Raw genomic sequence first — 18,664 nt, 5'->3', positions numbered from 1 at the left:
CACCTCCACTTCCTCAAGTGTAAATGCTGTCCCTGCATGGTTGAGGTAATTAAATGAAAATTCGTGACACATATGTAGCCTGAAACACGGCAGGGAGATCATAAAAATTTACTTCTTTTTGTAAATGAATGACTGTCCCTTAAAGTCTGTGGTCCACATCCTGTTTGGGGACCCACCAGTAGGAAATTCACTCTCTCCTGACTCACCCACTCATTCTTGAGCACCACTTACACCCTTGCAGATGTAAGAGCTGGAGAAAATGTTAATATTTCCAGCTGACAAAGAGGAAGACGATGGTTGTGAGGTGGGGTCAGGCAGTGCTGCGGTGGCACAGAGGGCTGGCACAGAGCTGGGACTGCAACTCAGGAATGCCTGCCCTCTAAATACTTACAGGGAGTGACTCACCCCCAAAGTGAAGTCCTCTGTTTCAGTAACTTCCCTGCCTAGTTAGAGGTTTCTAGAGTGCTCAGTGTGCAGCTTGCTTTCCTGTGAATTCACTGAGGGGTGACTTTAAGGAACATGGGGGAAATGGCCAAAGTATGTTTTTTTTTTAAGTTTATTTATTTTGAGATAGTCAGAGAGAGGGAGAGAAAATTAGCAGGGGGAGGGGTGGCAGAGAGAGAGGTAGAGAGAGAATCCCAAGCAAGATCCATGCTGTCAGCACAGAGCCTGATGCAGCACTTGAATTCACAGTGAGATCATGACCTGAGCTGATATCAGGAGTCGGACACTTAACCAACTGAGCTACCTAGGTGCCCCCAAAGTATGTTTTTGCAGCTCCAGAGGTAATCCTTATTTCTAATGTCACCCTATCAGAGACACCGTCTCTGAATCCTGCCCCCTTTGCCAAAATGCATCTAACGCTTTCTCCTTGCTTTGCTCTTCCTCATTGGCCCTTACCAACATCTGACATATTTATTTATTCATAACTTTGCCCAACGGAACAAAATCGTTTGTGCATGGAACTCTTGTATTCATTGTTTGTGCTTCGTATCGGGAATGGAGCCGGCATCAAGCAGGCACTTAAAAGGAGAAGGGACCCTTTACTCAGGGAGTGGGCGAGCCAAATTTGGAACCTAGGGAAACGTCACTTAGAACGCTGTGTTCTTCCTGGCTTTGGAATAAAGCCACATGTCTGCAGCTGAACCGCCAACCTCAGATATCCAGACATAAACACACACAAAAACAAGAAATCGTAAATGGAAGGACTGGAAGGACGCTATCAGAGGGGAAGGGAGCCCTTCCTGCTTGTTTAACTCCTCTGAGGTGAGAACATCACAGCCCATGGAGGCAAGAGGGTAGCACCTTTGATCATGAGGAATAGCTTCAATGTTTCCATCTCAAAAACAGTCCTATTTAATAGTCCTTAGCTGTCAGAACTACTTTGACATCCAATAGCAATAATGCCTGGCCCACAGTGGTGCTGACTGGATCCCCCACCCTTTTGCTTCCTGGTTCCACGTAGCCATCAAAGAACTCCCTGGTAGAGCAAATGCACGTGTTCCGGGAGCATTTCTGCATAGGACTGCTGGGGGTAGCTTTACGTGACAAATGAAGGAGGGAAGGACTAACCATGCAGTGCTGTCTATGGGGAAATAAGCTCCAATTTTATCAAGCATGTTTTTCCTGTGAGACAGGACTATGAGTCAACCTCTGAAAAACTGCACTAAGTCCAAGCAAGTTTGCCACCAGACTCACGCCTCAGGGTCTTATCTCCCCACAAGATTATTCACTGATGGTATGCAGAACTAGCAGAGATCTGGGAGACAGCTCGGACTGGGGGGTCACAAGATGCAAGGTGCCGTTTGGGGCTCTGTGCTTCCCCATTAGCCACCTGACTTAGTAAGTCACTGTTGGAAATCTGAAAAATACAGTCAAACATTTTCTTGGGTACCTACTATATGTGCTACCAGGTCTCCTACATATAATCTCATTTAGTCCACACCATAATCCTGGGAAGTAAAAATTATCTCTCTTGTTTTACATATAAGGAAACATAAGGCCAGGAGGTTCAAGTAATTTCTCTAAACCTCAAGGAACTAAAAGAGAAAATCCAAATAGTGATCTTTCAGATTCCAATGTTGGGGTTCCTTCTGTTAATAATTTTTTTGAAGACCTTTTCTGGGGGACGTCTGGGTGACTCAGTCCGTTGAGCATCCGGCTTTGGCTCAGGTCATGATCTCACAGTTCGTGGGTTCAAGCCCCGCGTCATGCTCTGTGCTGACAGCTAGCTCAGAGCCTGGGGCCTGTCTTCGGCTTCTGTGTCTCTCTCTTTCTCTGACCCTACCCTGCTCAAGCTGTCTCTCTCCTCTCTCTCTCCCTCTCTCACAAATAAATAAAACATTAAAAAAAATTTTTTAAATGAGCTTCTTTGGGAAAACATACATGGGAGAAAACAAAGACTACACAATAAAGCACAGATAGATCAAAAGTGTTTTGCGAGCAGCCAGGTGCTTGCTCCCAGACTCCATAGTGATGGGGAGCTTTAAATGAAAATAATCACATTTCTTACCTCATGAGGTTGTTAAGATATTGAAAAATAATTGTGCACACACAGCACTTAGCAAAGTGTGCTGCACGTAGGGAGAGCTCGGTAAATAACAGTTACAATCATTACTGGCACTAATAATGACGTTATGAAGCCGTATCATGTGCTAGGCACTATGTAAAGTGACTGACACCAGCATCCCTAAGCGAGTCACACCCAGGTAGCATCTCCATGAAGGAATGGACACACGAAGGGTCAGGCATGCCAGGCAGAATTAACGGGCTGCCCTGGCCAGCCCGGGGTCGCTGTGAGGATCAGACAAGGTGAAGCACACTGGAGGGCTCTGAGAGACCTCTCCCAGCATGTGCATGCACATAAAGAAGGTCTGTGATCACAACACATCCTGGAAAGCAGGTATGAAAACACAACAGACTTCAGGCATGAATGGCTGAAAACCTAGAATGCTATTCCAGAACATTCCATAACTGAAAAAAGCTGGTCTCCGATCTCAGCCTTCCCAGTTATCAGCTGTACAAACCTTGGAAACAATCACCTTAAGTCTCACTTTTCCTAGTGGGGGGTGGGGGTGGGGGAACAAATTTTAGTATCTTTCTCTATTCTGCTGTGTGCCCAGAGATTGGCTTCTATGGACTGCATTGCCTGGTCCTCTGGGCTTCCCGAAACTCGCTTCCAGCGAGGCTCCACCAATGCAAGACAGTCAGGGGATCAGAGTTTGGACGGAGAGAGGTCAGGGTATTGCATCCTACATCCTTTCCTTCCTTGTGCTACATCTCTGGCAGTGACTATAGTTTTGCTTGGGGAGGGAGGGGATTTCCTCCTAATTCTGCTCTCCCTAGGTTTCCGTAAATCTATTTCTTCCTAGTGTGAAAACAGTTTTGCATAGTGGCAGGTTTCTGGGAGCTTCACCATCCCTTATTACCTTACTTAACCTTACCTACCTTTGGTAAGTACCTCTTGCACTAAAGTGTCCTCATCTGACCTAGCCAGGGTGGGCTCTGTTTCTTATAGGACTCCAACTGACATGTTTAGAGCTCTGTAATTAGCCCTCCAGGCAGTACTTGTGGATGACTGCATTCCCTTCTGGAGTTTCAACCACCACTGTTTTGCCCAATGTCTCTGAAAGTTGACTACTTTGTATGTCCATGGTATGTGGGTACTGGGTACTAACTTGCTGTTCTGGGCTTAAAATCTCATTGGCGAACCCAGGCAAATTAAATGCAGACACAAAATAGAATATAATTAAGCACGAAACTATGGCTTATCAAATACTGGGCATCCAGGGCTCTAGGTTTGAATTCTGGCCTTAACACAGATTAAATGAAGGTTCTGGGGCAAATTCTTTAACTTCTATGAGCCTCAGATTTCTTGTGCATAAAACAAGGAGGCTAATATCTACCTCACAAGAACAGAAGAGAGGACATATGGGGAAATGCTTTTGTTGACTCTAAATTAATAGAATGATGGTAGTGTTTTGCTGGAAGTCCAGTGATGATGGCCCACTCATACTCAATATATGAATTCCCCCTAAAATCTTTATTGTCCAAGAGAAAATTCTTTAAGACAGGAAAAAGGTACCAGCCTCAAGGAGTCTGGCAAAGGAAAACAGATTTTTTTCCTCATATGGCTTAACGTGAACAAGTGGGCCCTTTTGCAAGGCTAACAGGAACTTTGTACTTCCCTGACTCCTTTTTTCCTGGGCAGGTGGCCAAATGGAGAATCGATCATTTATGTTTCTGTTTCTTAAAGAAAAATCACTGGGAGCTGAAATGTCAACATTCTTCTCAGCAACTTGCAAATAATGAAACACAATTGTCTGAAAACCAAGAACCCCTCAACAAGTTCAGCGCATCTGACAGGAGTCTGTTACGGCCAGAACAAATTCTGAGGGCTTTGGGGACCTCGCAGTTATAAAGGGTGACAGATGGGGCACTTCCACTACAGGTAACACACGCACATGCACAAGGGCAGCAGTCATCAGCAGGCCTGGTCCAGTTAGTTTGGCCCAACATTAATCCTCACAGGGAACCTTCAGGGAGCACAGGCAGACTCCTACCCAAAGCTGCTTAGGCCTCGTGTGTTTCCATGAAGGCAGCTGGCCAAGGAGGTGCTCTGTGACTGATGCCTGGTGAACGGCCATCTACCAGGGTGCTGGGAGAAGCAGCGTCAGCTCCTCAGCAGATTTACTTGTGGCTCTGGGTGAGAACCATCACTGGAGATTTTCGTAATGTCCTTTAATTAATATTGGTCAGGAGTAGATCTCCATCTGTCAGTAAGCGCAGGTGGGGGGGGGGGGGGGGAACGTCAGCAAAAATGAAGATCCTGGCCTTCATCCCTGTCGCTGACTAGGGTCTCCCTGGGGAGGAAGGCAGGGCTCTATCAGACGTGAGTCTGGAGAGAAGCTGAGGACTCCAGGCTCAGTCGTTTCTGGGCTCTCTCTGCAATCTGCCTGCGGGAGGGGCTGCACTCTGGTCTGACTGCACGCATGGGTCTCTCGTCCTGCTCAGGTGCAGCACAGGGGTTGGAGGGAAAAGGGAGGAATACAGTTACCCAAATCCACAAACTACGTGGAACAGTCTGTCTCTTTCAAGTCCACTGCAGCCATGAATCCACGTCACATCCTCCAGGCCAGGCATTTATCACTCAAAAGGCTGGTATTTAGAATTCCTCCTGTCAGATTGACTACTTATAAAAATTTTATGTATTTATTTTGAAGGGGAGTAGTAGAGAGAGAGGTTGAGATAGAATCCCAAGCAGGCTCCACATGGACAGCATGGAGCCCGATGTGGAGCTCGATCCCATGAACCCAATGAGCAGGACCTGAGCAGCTATCAAGAGTCAGATGCTCAACACACTGAGCCAGCCAGGCGTTCCCTTCGGTCGGACTTCTTTATCTACTTATCAATCAGATTTAAGCTAAGCAAAAGAAGAGAGCTCATTATTGGACTGCCCTAAAACCTCATAATTTGGCTTAATTATATATAAAAAAAGAAAACATTAACCTTTCCGAAGGTGATAATCTGTTAAATCATGATTTTGGTAACTTTTTCTAGTACACTTTATGATAGCTATATAATTATTAAAATAAAGCTTGCTTAGGTAACAGCTAAAAAAAAAGTAACTGGCACATAGTTTAGAAAATTGAGATTTTTAAAACTGATGATTCCAAAAGCCATGCTAGGGGGACACTTAGCATCTGTTGCACATGTTAAAGTGCAGAGGAAAACGGTATCGCATAAATAACAGCTGTGATTTGTTAAGCAAATAGGAAAGAAAAGGTGATGTAGAGGGTTTCTTACAGATACACTCCTAGTTTGTACTTTGAGGCACTTGGCCAACCATGTATTTTCTTCCTTCTTTCTTACATTTAAAAAATATATATTGATCTGACTGTGTCTTTAGGAACTATTTGAAGATATTTAAAAATTCTCATAATATTAGATGAGAAAAAAAAAACCAAAATGTAAGATTATATAAATAATAATTCCAATTGTATTACATATGTTTATGATTTATATAATATACATAAGAGTACCAAGATAGTTTGTAAGTTACACACTGATTTTTCTTTGTGTGGTGGAATTATTATAGATGAATTTAATTTTCTCTTTATACTTCTCTGTATTTTCAAAATATTTTACACTGAACATTCTGTGAGTTCTAAAATCAGGAAAATACTTAAATTATGTGTATTAGATGCATAAAGTATTTTGCAGACTTCTGCTAAATCATGTTTTTTTCATATTTTAAATCACTGTTTAAAAAAATGAAACATAGACTGTATGAAGACCAGAACATAGGAACAAAAAAATGCCCTTTTTCATGTTTTAAAGGCCATTTAGTAACACAATTTCCTTATTTTGCATCTTTTTTCCCCAATTTATTTCTTATATTTCAAAATAAAAAAGTCTTTTATAAAGTATTTACAATCAGAAGCCTGTGATATCTCCAAATCCCCAAATCTTATTACATATTACTTTATTTTTTTAATTTTTTTCTTTCATTGTTTACCATCAAGTTGGTGTCCATGTAACACCCAGTGCTCATCCCAGCAAGTGCCCTCCTCCATGCCCATCACCCCCCTTCCCCTCTCCCCCTCCCCCATCAGCCCTCAGTTTGTTCTCAGTATTCAAGAGTCTCTCATGGTTTACCTCCCTCCCTCTCCACAACTATTTTTCCCCCTTCCCCTCCCCCATGGTCCTCTGTTAAGTTTCTCCTATTACACTTATGAGTGACAACATATGGTATCTGTCCTTCTCTGCCTGACTTATTTCACTTAGCATGACACCCTCGAGGTCCATCTACGTAGCTATGAATATGGCTAGATTTTACTCTTTCTCATTGCCATGTAATACTCCATTGTATAGATAAACCACATCTTCTTGATCCATTCATCAGTTGATGGACATTGAGGCTCTTTCCATAATTTGGCTATTGTTGAAAGTGTTGCTATGAACATTGGGGTACATGTGCCCCTATGCATCAGTACTTCTGTATCCCTTGGGTAAATCCCTAGCAGTGCTATTGCTGGGTCATTATTACATATTACTTTAAATAATTTGTCCTTTTATGAAGTGTTTGGAAACATTAGGATGGATAAAATTAGCTTTTATCTTAACAGAACATCTTTTACCTATTTATCATGCGGTAAAATATTTAAAATGTATTCAAAAATAACAAAGGGGTAAAGATTTATAAAATCTGAGGGACTATAAAATTTGACAGTTTAACTTTTATTTTTGCAGGCATTGCACAATGAAGATAAAATTGAATAAAATGTGATATGCTCAGAAATTACAGAACTGGGCACAGCAAAGAATTGCCAGTAGTCACTCCATAATGACTGAAATCTTTTCCCAATGAATACATGCAGTGATTCATCAGTGAACCAAGTAGTTTACTAATAAATGAATAAGTTAAAAGTTTTATCATAATGATCATAATCATGTCCTTCCTTCAGTCCTATTAAACCCATAATATTGAAAGTAAACTGTCTGCACAGTACCTTGAGTTTCATCATGGAATCTTGACATAACTTGTCTCCCCGAGCTGCAGAAACCTCATCAATCCCGATCAGTTTGGCCTTGTACCGGACCCCTTCACCTTTAAACCTCTTTATCAAAGTGGCTTCACTGCGATCCTGACCTGAAAACAGAGAAAAGCATGGTTCAGGCACATAAGTGTTCAAGTCCCACTGTCTTTAAATATCCACAGGGCCAAGATTCGGGCTCTGGTTTCACTTATGTTCTAAGAAAGTCGAATCAATGGACGAGTAGAAAAGAATGGTAGTTCCCCTGGATGCAAGGTCTGGCTCTATCATTTTAAATCCAGAGGCAAATTACTTCTCTCTGAGCCTCTGTTTTCTCAGGCAAGAGGAAAAATAAAAATAAAAAAGAGTTAAAAATAACCAACCCCAATGGGGCATTAAGATAATTAAATCAGACAACATGTGTAAAGCACCCAATACAGACTATGATGCACACTAGGTACTCAACAAATAATAATCACCCACTGAGCTCATGTCTGACATTCTTGTTACAACAGTATTAGCACTGAGCTTCTTTGGCATTTCCAGCATTTAATATGACTTTGGCCAGGGTCCAAGATCCTCTTATACCCAATTCCATGGGCTGTTTTATAGTGAGACTCCAGAGTAATTGCTTTGTATCAACTAATGACCCAGGGACAATTATCAAAGAAATGGTTTTACAATATCTCTTCTGCTAACTCATGTGTGTGTAGAAATAGGCTACTTGGTACAGTGTGCCCATATCCTGCAACAGCTTTTCCCAATAATTACTAACATAATATTTTGCTAAGATATGTCAACATCCATATAAAATAAGGACAGTAAAGTTACTGTTAACTGAGTGCTTCATGGGAGATGTTTTATAAACTTTATCCCCACTCTTCATAAAAACTCAACCATATCCATTTTCTAGACAATGAAGATGAAGGTCATAAAATTCAAGGAGCTTGCACAAGTTTACATGGTCAGAAAAAAAGATGAACACACAGCAATTAAAATTTCTAATATCATCAAAATTTCATATAACTCATCACAGGATAGGGCATTATACATGTGGTTCTTAAAACCCAGAGCACCCTAGTCATCTGATATTCCTCTCCTGGAACATCGTGGACATCAACTTCCAATACCTCCTCCATCAAGCCTTCCCTCATTGGTCAGATATCTCGAGCAGAGCACATTAGAGCCTACTTCCCTCTACCTATATGATGTGCAACCTAAGGCCTTTCCATAATGTGGGATTGAGAATTATTTTAGCTGAAAATAGAGGAAAAAAGCCACTAATGACTAACACTGAATAATGCTTTTCTACTGAAAAAAGCACAACTTACATTTCATTCATCTATTCAATCATCCTTTACTGAGCATCCCCTCTGTGTCAGACACTATAACTTACTTAACAGATGTATGAGACTAAGTCTGGGCCCCTATTAGCTCAAGATTTTGGTGACCGAAAATAAAAATGCGTACATGTGCATTGTGCTGGCTGTGTGAGAAGGTACGAGTGTTAGCTGGACATCCTCATTTTAGATCATGGATTTCTCACTTGGAAGCCATCTAAATGGTCTGCTCAGCCTCAGTTTCCTCATCTGACATATATGGATAAACTATCCACCTTCAGAGTCAATGTGAAGAGTAACTTACAGGAGAGAGTATGTGCAAAGCATGGATTCACATGGTAAGTGGTCAGAAAATGGCAGCTGTCGCCACTATTACCAGCCCAGTGAAAGAAGAACAGAGGATAGAATGCTGAAGGACGGAGGGTGCAAAGGAATGTCTGCGGAGCCAGATGTCTAATTTCCGGCTGGTGCTTTTTCCCACTGTACCCTTACTGACTCCTCATATAGTAAAGCCTCTGAATTATATTCCACAAAGCAGATATAACATGTGGATGATTAGTCAGAATCTATAGTCAATATAAAATTTAAGCCTCAGGGTTCTGTGAGGGCAGATATCAGAGATTAAAAAGCTAAGAACAAAGAGGACATTTGCCATGATAAACCCTATACAGACATCCACCCAAACAACAGATCTGGGTACTACAAGTCAGTTCTCCTCGCATTACCATGGAATGTAGGGTAAGAGTGGCCTATGGCTTACTCTATTTCTTGGGCAGGTTATCTTATTCCACCACAAATACTATCTCTGCCTTTTCAACCCATGACACTATTTTAGTCACTAATCAAATCCCTTTCACTATTAGGGACTTCTCCAAGCTTTACTTACAATAACCATAGCAGGTAGCACTGACCATGTTCTGTACAAAGCACATTGTATACACCAACTTGTTTAACCTCAGAAGTAACCCTAGAGGTAGGTACTGTTATCCAGGTTTTATAAATGAGAATCTAAATTAAACATCTAAGAGGCCAGGTAACTTGTCCAAACTTACTCAATGGGACCTGAACTCAGAACTGCCTGATGCCAAAGCCCAGGCTTATGGTTTGCTTGTGTTCTGTGTTTTTAAGCCTGTTCTCTTAACCACCATGATTAATTGCTTCTCATTCTACCTCACTTCCCCATCTTTATCTTGTACCAAAACTCACCTGGCCCAAATCTGTTGACACTCAATACACTGGCAGTGTTAAAATTCCACTGGAGATAGCTTGAAAATGGAACACATAGCTTCCGGCCCCCACATCATGTCCCCCAAATTGCCCATGAGTCACATACAAAGACAGCCTTAAGAAGCATTTGTCAAAGCACAGAGCTCTACAAAGGAGGACGCTTCATAAGGAGGCAGAGCCAGATCAGGTGAACAAGGGCAGAGATTAATAAGAAAATATTAGGCCATTTAGAGGAAAGTAGAGAGCCCAATTTAGATTAGGACCCAGGGCCAAGCTAATTTGTATGAAGGGCACTTATGCAGTAGATAATCCAGTTTCTCATTAAATGCTCCACCATTAAAAGGGTAATTTTTCATGAGCACATCTTGAGCAAGGTCTCAGTTATATTAGTTAAGAAATAAATAACAGATATCAGAGCCATAAGGGTATTCCATCAGAGGCACATACGATTTGAGAGTGCTAGAAAAAGGGTCAGTCTTCATGCATCTCGAGTCATCATGAATTCCCCAGGCTATTTTGCTGAAAGCAACACTGACCACAGGTGTCAGGATGGACGGAAGAAAGGACCTGTGTTTAAGTAACATCATCAACATCATCACTATCAATTATTGACCAATTACTATCCCAGTTGCTGTGCCAAGATTTTACACACAATCTCTCATTTAACCCTCACCCCTGCTCTTTAAGTTACACTCTGCCACCTGCCCTATTTTACAGGCGATAATTATCAACACCAATGGCAGAGCCTGATTTCTTAAACAACAGCTTTATTGAGATATAATTCCCATACCATTCAATTCAATCTTTTCAAGTAGGCAACCTCAGCAACCACTAATATATTTTCTATCTATATGGACTTGAGTATTCTGGAAAGAAATTGCATTTCACATAGATGGTAGCATACAATGTGTGGTCCTTTGTAACCAGTTTCTTTCTCTTATCGTCACATTTTCAAGGTCATTTCATATTAAAGACTGTGCCTGTACTTCGTCTCTTTTCTTGGGTGGGGGGGGGATGAGTAATATTCCATTGTATACAATACTACATCAGCTGATGGACATTTAGGCTGTTTCTATTTGGGGGCTATTAGGAACAATGCGGTTATGACACTGGTGTATCAGTTATTGTCTGGGCATGGTTTTCAATTCTCTCATAGTATTATACCATTTTTCTCCTACGTGTAATACTGGGTATCATACTATCAAAGTGTTTTTCTGGAGTGGTTGTACCAAGTTTGCAATCCCGCCTACGAAGTATGAGGGTTTCAGTTTCTCTACCAGATGGTCTTGCCAATATTTGTTCGTCTTTTTTGCTTTAGCTGTCCTCGTGATATCACAGTTTTGTTTTGCATTCTCCTCAGGATTAATAATGTTGAGTATCTTTTCTTGTGCTCATTGTCCTTTTGCAAATCTTATTTGGAGAAATGTCTATTTAAATCTGACACGGTCAAATCCAACAGCCTGAATTTGAAACCAGGTGTTACCATTAGGCTCTATGGCCTCAGTTGACCTTATACCATACTCTGTTATGACACCTGCCATTTTTTACTCTGTGTCACAGTTATTTGGGTAGATGCCTTATGGAGCCTACAATAAATTGGCAGCTATCTTACTTCTAAGACAAGTACATCATAAACACATATACTATGCCTGATCTTCTCAGACCTATCTGCCAACCCCCCCCCCCAATCTTCCAGGGCTACTGGAAATAGGCATTGTCACCATTCTATAAATGAAGAAACCAAGACCAGAAAGGTAACTAAAATAACAGCCAGCTGAACTGGGAATAGAATCTCCTCATGTCCTATTCCAAGACCTGAGATCTACCACTGGGAGGTAATAGGGTTTAATGGGCCAGAACACGAGCTCTGGATTCGAAGGACTTGCATTCTGGCCCCAGCTCTCCCATCCATACCCCTAATCGTGATGCATTTGGGTAAGTTCCCTTCCATGTCTGCCATAGTGTCTTTGTCTGTGAAAGGCAGATAATAATGTCAAAGAAATGACAGACAGCAATGTAGGACAGAGACTGACAGAGCTCAGTCAAAACTGACCACTGTTATCTGGGTGATCATACTTCCAGAGTGATCCAGATACTTCCAGATCATACTTCTGGGGCAGTCTTCTTTACACCTTTCGCCCTGACACTATTATTACTATCATCCTATTACTCTCAAAATTATCCCAGTTTGAATAACAAATTGTGTGGTCATCCTAATTATATCATCATCATTTTTATACTACACTGCTCCAGGGTGTTCTTTGTGCCAGACAATGTGCTACCTAGGTATGTGAAAAGGGTCTCTTCTCCCACCCTGAGGAAGCCACATTTTAGAAAGGGATACATAGGGCTTTACAAAATATGACCAGGACTGTGAAGGTCATATGGAGCTGGGGGGAAGAGAGGATTAGGAACAGCTGCAGAGGTGAGAGGTCATTTGAGGGAGGCTTGGTGAGAAAGCAGGATTCATCAGGCAGAGAAGACAGAGAAACTTCCAGAAGAGTAGTAAAAAGGGTGATGATATTTGGGGGAAAAGTGAGTCATTGGATTAGGCTAGTCTGAGTGTTTATCAGACCTGGCTATGTTTCAGAATCACCTTGGGAACTTTTACAAATAGTATGCCACAGATTCTGGTTAGAATGGTTTGGGGTGAGCCTGGGCCAATTACCATGCTTGGGAAGCCCTGTGCTAGAGAACAGGCCTCACGTGATGAAGGCCAAGGCTGTGGGGAGCTACTCCTGGAAGGCCTGAAGCTCTGGACTCTGTTCTGCAAGGCCAGAGCAGCACTTAATGACCCTGCCTGTTGTGAGGATTAGATGTAAATAACACCGGGGGAACATCTGGGTAAGTATGAGGCTCTCACTGATTGATGCACTGACCATGTAGTCTTTCATTCCCTCAGTCAATATATATTGACTGTACCTACCTATATTGAGTATTCTTCTTCTTAAGCTTATTTATTTATTTGGCAGGAAGAGGCAGGCAGAGAGGGGGACAGAGGCTCCAAAGCAGGCTCTGTGCTGACAGCAAAGAGCCTGATGAAAGGTTCAAAGTCTCAAACCATGAGATCGTGACCTGAGTTAAAGTCAGACGCTCATCCAACTAAGCCACCCAGACGCCCCCTGCCCTGGCCCTGCCCCCTGCCCCTCTGTGTCCTAAGGTGCTAGAGATACATCAGTGAACAAAACATAAATACCCCTGCACTCATGGACATACTATAGATGTTTTTAATTCTAATGTAATGGAGAATCACCTGTAAAACAACAATAACCCCAAAACTCTAAATCACAGATTCCTAAATACCATCCACTGAGACTCTGAATCTAGTGGGTGGGACCCAATAGACTTTGAGGATGGCCTGTCTTCCATATCTGGTTCAATTCTATCTGCTGGATCCCTTCCTAGAAACAGAGATTCAGAGCAGTCATATTGCCTAAACTGATACATCTAGGTCAGGGCCAGAGCTGGGATTTAAGAAATCTGCCTCAGTCCACAGAACCAGGATTTCCAGGGTTTTGATTTTTATTTTTAACCACAGGTCTCTCTTAGTAAACTATTTTTGAGCCTACAAATAAATCAAAGATAAGTATATTTCTGTATAATTTCTATATATGTACCACTTACAAACTACATATTAATAGTAACACTCATTTGTCTTAAAATTTTATAGTTTAGAACAAAATATAAATAGATGTCTCATAATTTCCTATATCCCCAGCAGATTAGCTTGCATACCCTGAGGTTATCTTCGTCTCATAATGCTTCCTTCCTTGCATATTTCTCTGAGAAGTCACAATTTGAAAAGTCCTCAGGGAATCATGGCAAATCTACAATCATAAAAAGCCATTTGGGTTTCCAAGAATGGTCCATGTCTAATTTTACAACGGACTACTGGTAACCCTAGGGGGTGCTGTCCTTCATGGATGGTGGGGGAGGGCAGGGTGCACATCCGTTGCTCTTAAGTATATTGAGGTACCCTGGAGTCATCAGAGAGATGCCTCCACTGTCACCCTCTAATTCCTGCTCCATGCTGCCTCCAAAGATATCCAGCCCCAATGCCACCTCATCACTACACTGCCGCCCTTGAAATGTCATTGCCTTGAACCTGCCCGCGGCAGGTGGACTCCTCTCCTCCCATCTCATTTCCCCTTAAACTCCAGTCCTGTGGGCCAGCCTTCTCCATGCCCTTTGCCCATGCTATTTCCTCTTCCCTGACTTGCCTGTCTCCTCAATGAATGTTGCAAGTTTATCTTCCTATCAAGTGGCTCTTCTGCTCTGAGGGCTGGCGCTTTTTTGTTTTTTTGAAGCACTCCTCCTTTCCTTACCCCCATACCCCACGAACTAAAATTAACCTCTTTAATATATCTTACAAGGCACCTCTTGAAGCCATCACCCTCACTTTGGACCCTTTCTACCATTTCTCTCATATCCTGGCCTTTATCCAGATGCTCCCATAGGCCCTTTTCTATGCAACTCCATGCTGTGCTCTTGGGTTTTATACCTGCTATGCTCTGGGCCTGGAAGGCATTTCCCAGCCCTTTCTTCACCTCCTACCTCTCTCCTTCCATACTTGAGGTCTCAGCATGGTACCATGTGTCTGGGGCCCTCTGATCTTCGAGGTCCCCTTTGAGATGCATCTGCCATATTCTCCTGATAATCCCATTGCATTCTTGCAATCAATTAATCTCATTTGTAATAATCTGTTTAAACCCAGCCTTCTCCTTAGTCTGTGACCTCCAGAAAGTCAGGGACTATGTTGGAATTGTTGACCAGGGTACCAGAGCTCAGCTCTGTCCTAACACATAGACACAAATTTTACAATATTCCCTCAGAGCATCTGTTACAGCTTTTATAACAGCTCATTGACCTTATGTTCATGCCTCCTTCTCTACACCTGAATTCTACCTGGGCAGGGGCTGGGGCGGATTCATCTGTGGCTTCTGAACCTAGCATGGTACCTGACACAGAACGGACCCACAGTGCCCAGCGCTCCTGAATAATTGAATAAATGAATGAATTTACGTCTTTATTCAAAAGAGGCAAGTTGACTCCTGGAGCCAGAATCACTATGAGGAAGTATAAGGGGTCACTGAATACCCCTTCCATACAGACCCTATTTCAAATCTATTCTGAGTGTGATGCACTTAGTCTCCAGGGAATAAAATCCCTAATGGGATAAAGTAAATGTCACACCCATAGTTATTTTAACTGTTGCCTTTGCTTTGAGCCATTAAGGACGAACGGTTTCTCAACCTCATCACAACCCGATCCCCTTATAACCCAGGAAATGCCTGTCTCTCCTCTGAATTTAAATCGAGACAGTCCCCAGGGCACTGAGTAAATTCTGTGGTTTGCACAGTCCTCAAGGATACTGTCAGGAAGAACACTGAGACCCTGTCTCGGAGCAGAAGTCACTGCCAATGTGGAGGTCCCGCACTGGGAGTGACCTTGGAAGATTCAACTACCAAGCACTTCTGTCAGAAGTCAGGATCCAGAGGAAGCAGGCAATTAGCATTTTTTAGGACGCTAAGCAGAGAGCCCAGAATCTACTTGAGTAATAAATGATCTCAGTCTCCCATTCCTGGCTGCTCACTAAAGACTGCTAATGGCCAAATAAAAGATATTTCACACCCAAGATTATTTTCTCTTTATCCCCCCCCTCCACCCTCATCACAGATTATAATGAGCACAGCCATAGAAACTCACACAAGAGCCAAGAAAAGTGTCTTTTTTTTTTTCCTAATGTGGTCAGCCTGGTTGTGAATTCTTTTAGCTTTTGACAGTTACAGTATTTCCCTGTCTAGCAGTGGTCAACTTCAACAAATTTCTTATCCCGAGCTGAGTGTTCCATGTCTATGTTTAGATATTTATACATCTAAGGAAGTGTCTCAGTCAGCTCTGTAACAAAAATACCACAGATTGGGTGGCTTAAGCAACAGTTCTGGGGGCTGAAAGTCCAAGATCAAGGTGGTCAGAGTGAGTGGGCTCTCTCTCTTCCTTTTACAAGGGCACTAATCCCATTAAGGGGCTGACTCTCATGACTTAATGGAAACCTAATTACCTCCCCAAAGCCCCACATCCAATACCATCACCTCAGGGGGTAGGGCCTCAATGTATGAATTTTCTTGGGTAAATGGGTAGGGGGGAGGTAAGACACCAACATTCAGTCCATAATAAGGGGGCCAGAATTTGGAAGGAAGAGTTAAAAAGTTGGATGATAACCTGAAGACAAGCCTGTCCCATTTTCATAAACTGTCTTACTGAATAATCACAACACCTTCGAGGCAAACACTGTAACCCACTGGGTGGGGAAAGGCTGGGGCACAGGAAGTGAAGTCGCTGGCACAAGGCCACACTGCTGGGAGAGGCATGATGTCTAACTCTTTGGAGGCCAATGGTGTTTCAGTCGCTCTGCGACTTCGTGTATGTCTAATACTGAGAAAGTTACTTAACTTTCCTGAGTGTTGGCTTCTCCATCTGCAAAGACTGTAGTGAGCTCCACTCCTCTCTAGGACAGTTAGAAGGGTTATAGGAGATAATACACATTTTCCTCTTAGCACACTCCCTGGCACATCATAGTCATTCAGTAAATATTTATTGCCTTCCTCCTCCCCAAATAATATATTTCACATTAAGCACCAGTGGCCCAAAGCTAACCCTAGCAAAGTCTACAGCAGTAGGAGTGATGGTCCCAGCTGTTTGGGAAATTTTTTTGGTTGCCTGGGAATAAGGGTGCAATTAGGAGCAGGATGTTCCTTCCTGAAGGCAATCTCGGAGATCAACTTATGAATTATTAACACAATACCCAAACTGAGACATCCTTCCTCCTCCTGCATATCTATCTGAATCACCAGGCCATCCATCTTGATGATAAGAAAATTTCAAAGAGGTTCTCCCCCCCTCCACCCGCCCAGCCTGTCTAACATGATTCTGTCCACTGCTGAAAGAGCTCTATTGTCTGTTATGTTGTCCAATTTAAGAACAGATTGTGGGGGGAATTTCAGAGCCCAGCAGCGAGATAACTTATTTTACTTAGAATTCTATCTTGCAATTACCCAGGTGTTGATTTGCAATGGACAAATAATTATGTACACTGGCTGCGTAGGAGAGAATGCTGATTTTGTATAATTAACTAGCTGGTAGTGAGCAGAATAAGGGGAACAACACACTTAGGGGGCTGTTAAAATGTGCTTTTATGAACATAGTTGCTGTCATTATTGCTAAAAGGAAAACTAATTAAAGAGCTAAAATAATATCCAACCTATTATTCATGCACACATTCCCTTAAAAAGATGTTCTTCGCTGGTACTTCTGAAAAGAACTCTCTATAAAGGGCATCTAGAATCCACCAGCATCTTTATGTGTAAAACCAAGTACTAAGATTCCAAAGATTCTAATTCGAGAGGCTGGGAATCTGCATTTTTAAAAACTGGCCTCTGACCCTGAGGCTGAGTCAGACTGGAAACAACTGCAGTATAAAGCAGTGACCGCAAGTGGATGACCCAGTCCTTATGCTCTGATGGGGGGAGGGGGGGTCTTTCATTTGAAGTCTACTAGTACTCATTTCTCTTTCCTTCCTTCTTCCTTTCTTTTTTTCTTTCTTTCTCTTCCTTCCTTTTCTTTCTCTTTCCCTCCCTCCCTTCTCTCTCTCTCCCTCTTTCCCTCCCTTCTTCCTTTTCTTTCTTTCTTCCTTCCTTTTCTTTCTCTTTCCTTCTCTCTTTCTCTCTCCTTTCCTTCCTTTTCTTTCTTCCTGCCTTCCCTCCCTTCCTTCCTTTCCTGCTGGAAAAAAGGGAGAAATGCCCTGTTTTTAAGATTGTAACATTATCTGTAATCCTCTGTGGCTGGCTCCTGAATCCCTCCATGAAGACCAAGGAATTCTGTATGTCCTGCTAATTTGGGCCTGTCCGACACTAACCAGTTTGGCTTCTAATCTACGGCTTTATTTTTACATGCCCGCTTACAGCCTGGGGATGGCACATACCACTGGCCTCTCAGGTGTTGATGGCTAGACTTCTGTCTTCTTCCTGGTGGCCAAGGGGTAAACTAGTGTGTGTTGGCACTAGTATCGGAGCAAAGCAGAAAGCAGGCTTTAAAGGATTTGTTCATCCTTCTTTATCACACCTTTATTCCCTACAGCGATGGAGAGTGGTATGAATTATTTGTCCCTTCTTATGGATGAGAACACTGAAGCTGCAAGAGGGTAAAGACAAGTCTAAGACAGCAGAGCTAGGAAAAGGCAGAGCCAAGAGTGCCAAAAAATAAATGGAGTTAATCAGAAGTTTTAATGAAGAAATTCTAAAGATTTGGGCAGTAAGAAGTGGATGGACCTTGAGGGTGTCATGCTAAGTGAAATAAGTCAGGCGGAGAAGGACAGATACCATGTGTTTGCACTCATAGGTCTAACAGGAGAACAGGAGAAACCTAATGGAGGACCAGGGGGAGGGGAAGAGGGAAATAGAGTTGGGGAGAGAGAGGGACGCAAAACCTGAGAGACTATTGAATACTGAAAACGAACTGAGGGTTGAAGGGGGAGGGGGGAGGGGGGGAAAAGAGGTGGTGGTG

General features: G+C 42.6%; 1 protein-coding gene across 1 annotated transcript in view; it reads right to left on the bottom strand.

Annotated features, from left to right (window-relative positions):
• DAB1 (DAB adaptor protein 1) overlaps positions 1–18,664 on the bottom strand; it is a 350,013-nt gene that overhangs the window by 139,123 nt on the left and 192,226 nt on the right. Inside the window, exon 4 of the mRNA XM_029948917.1 lies at positions 7,512–7,651. Within this exon, the coding sequence (XP_029804777.1) occupies positions 7,512–7,651 (140 nt within the window). The remainder of the gene's footprint in view (positions 1–7,511; positions 7,652–18,664) is intronic.

The sequence above is a fragment of the Suricata suricatta genome, chromosome 8 (assembly GCF_006229205.1).
Source record: "Suricata suricatta isolate VVHF042 chromosome 8, meerkat_22Aug2017_6uvM2_HiC, whole genome shotgun sequence".
NCBI classification, from domain to species: domain Eukaryota; kingdom Metazoa; phylum Chordata; class Mammalia; order Carnivora; family Herpestidae; genus Suricata; species Suricata suricatta.
This window is presented reverse-complemented; position numbering and strand designations above follow the sequence as displayed.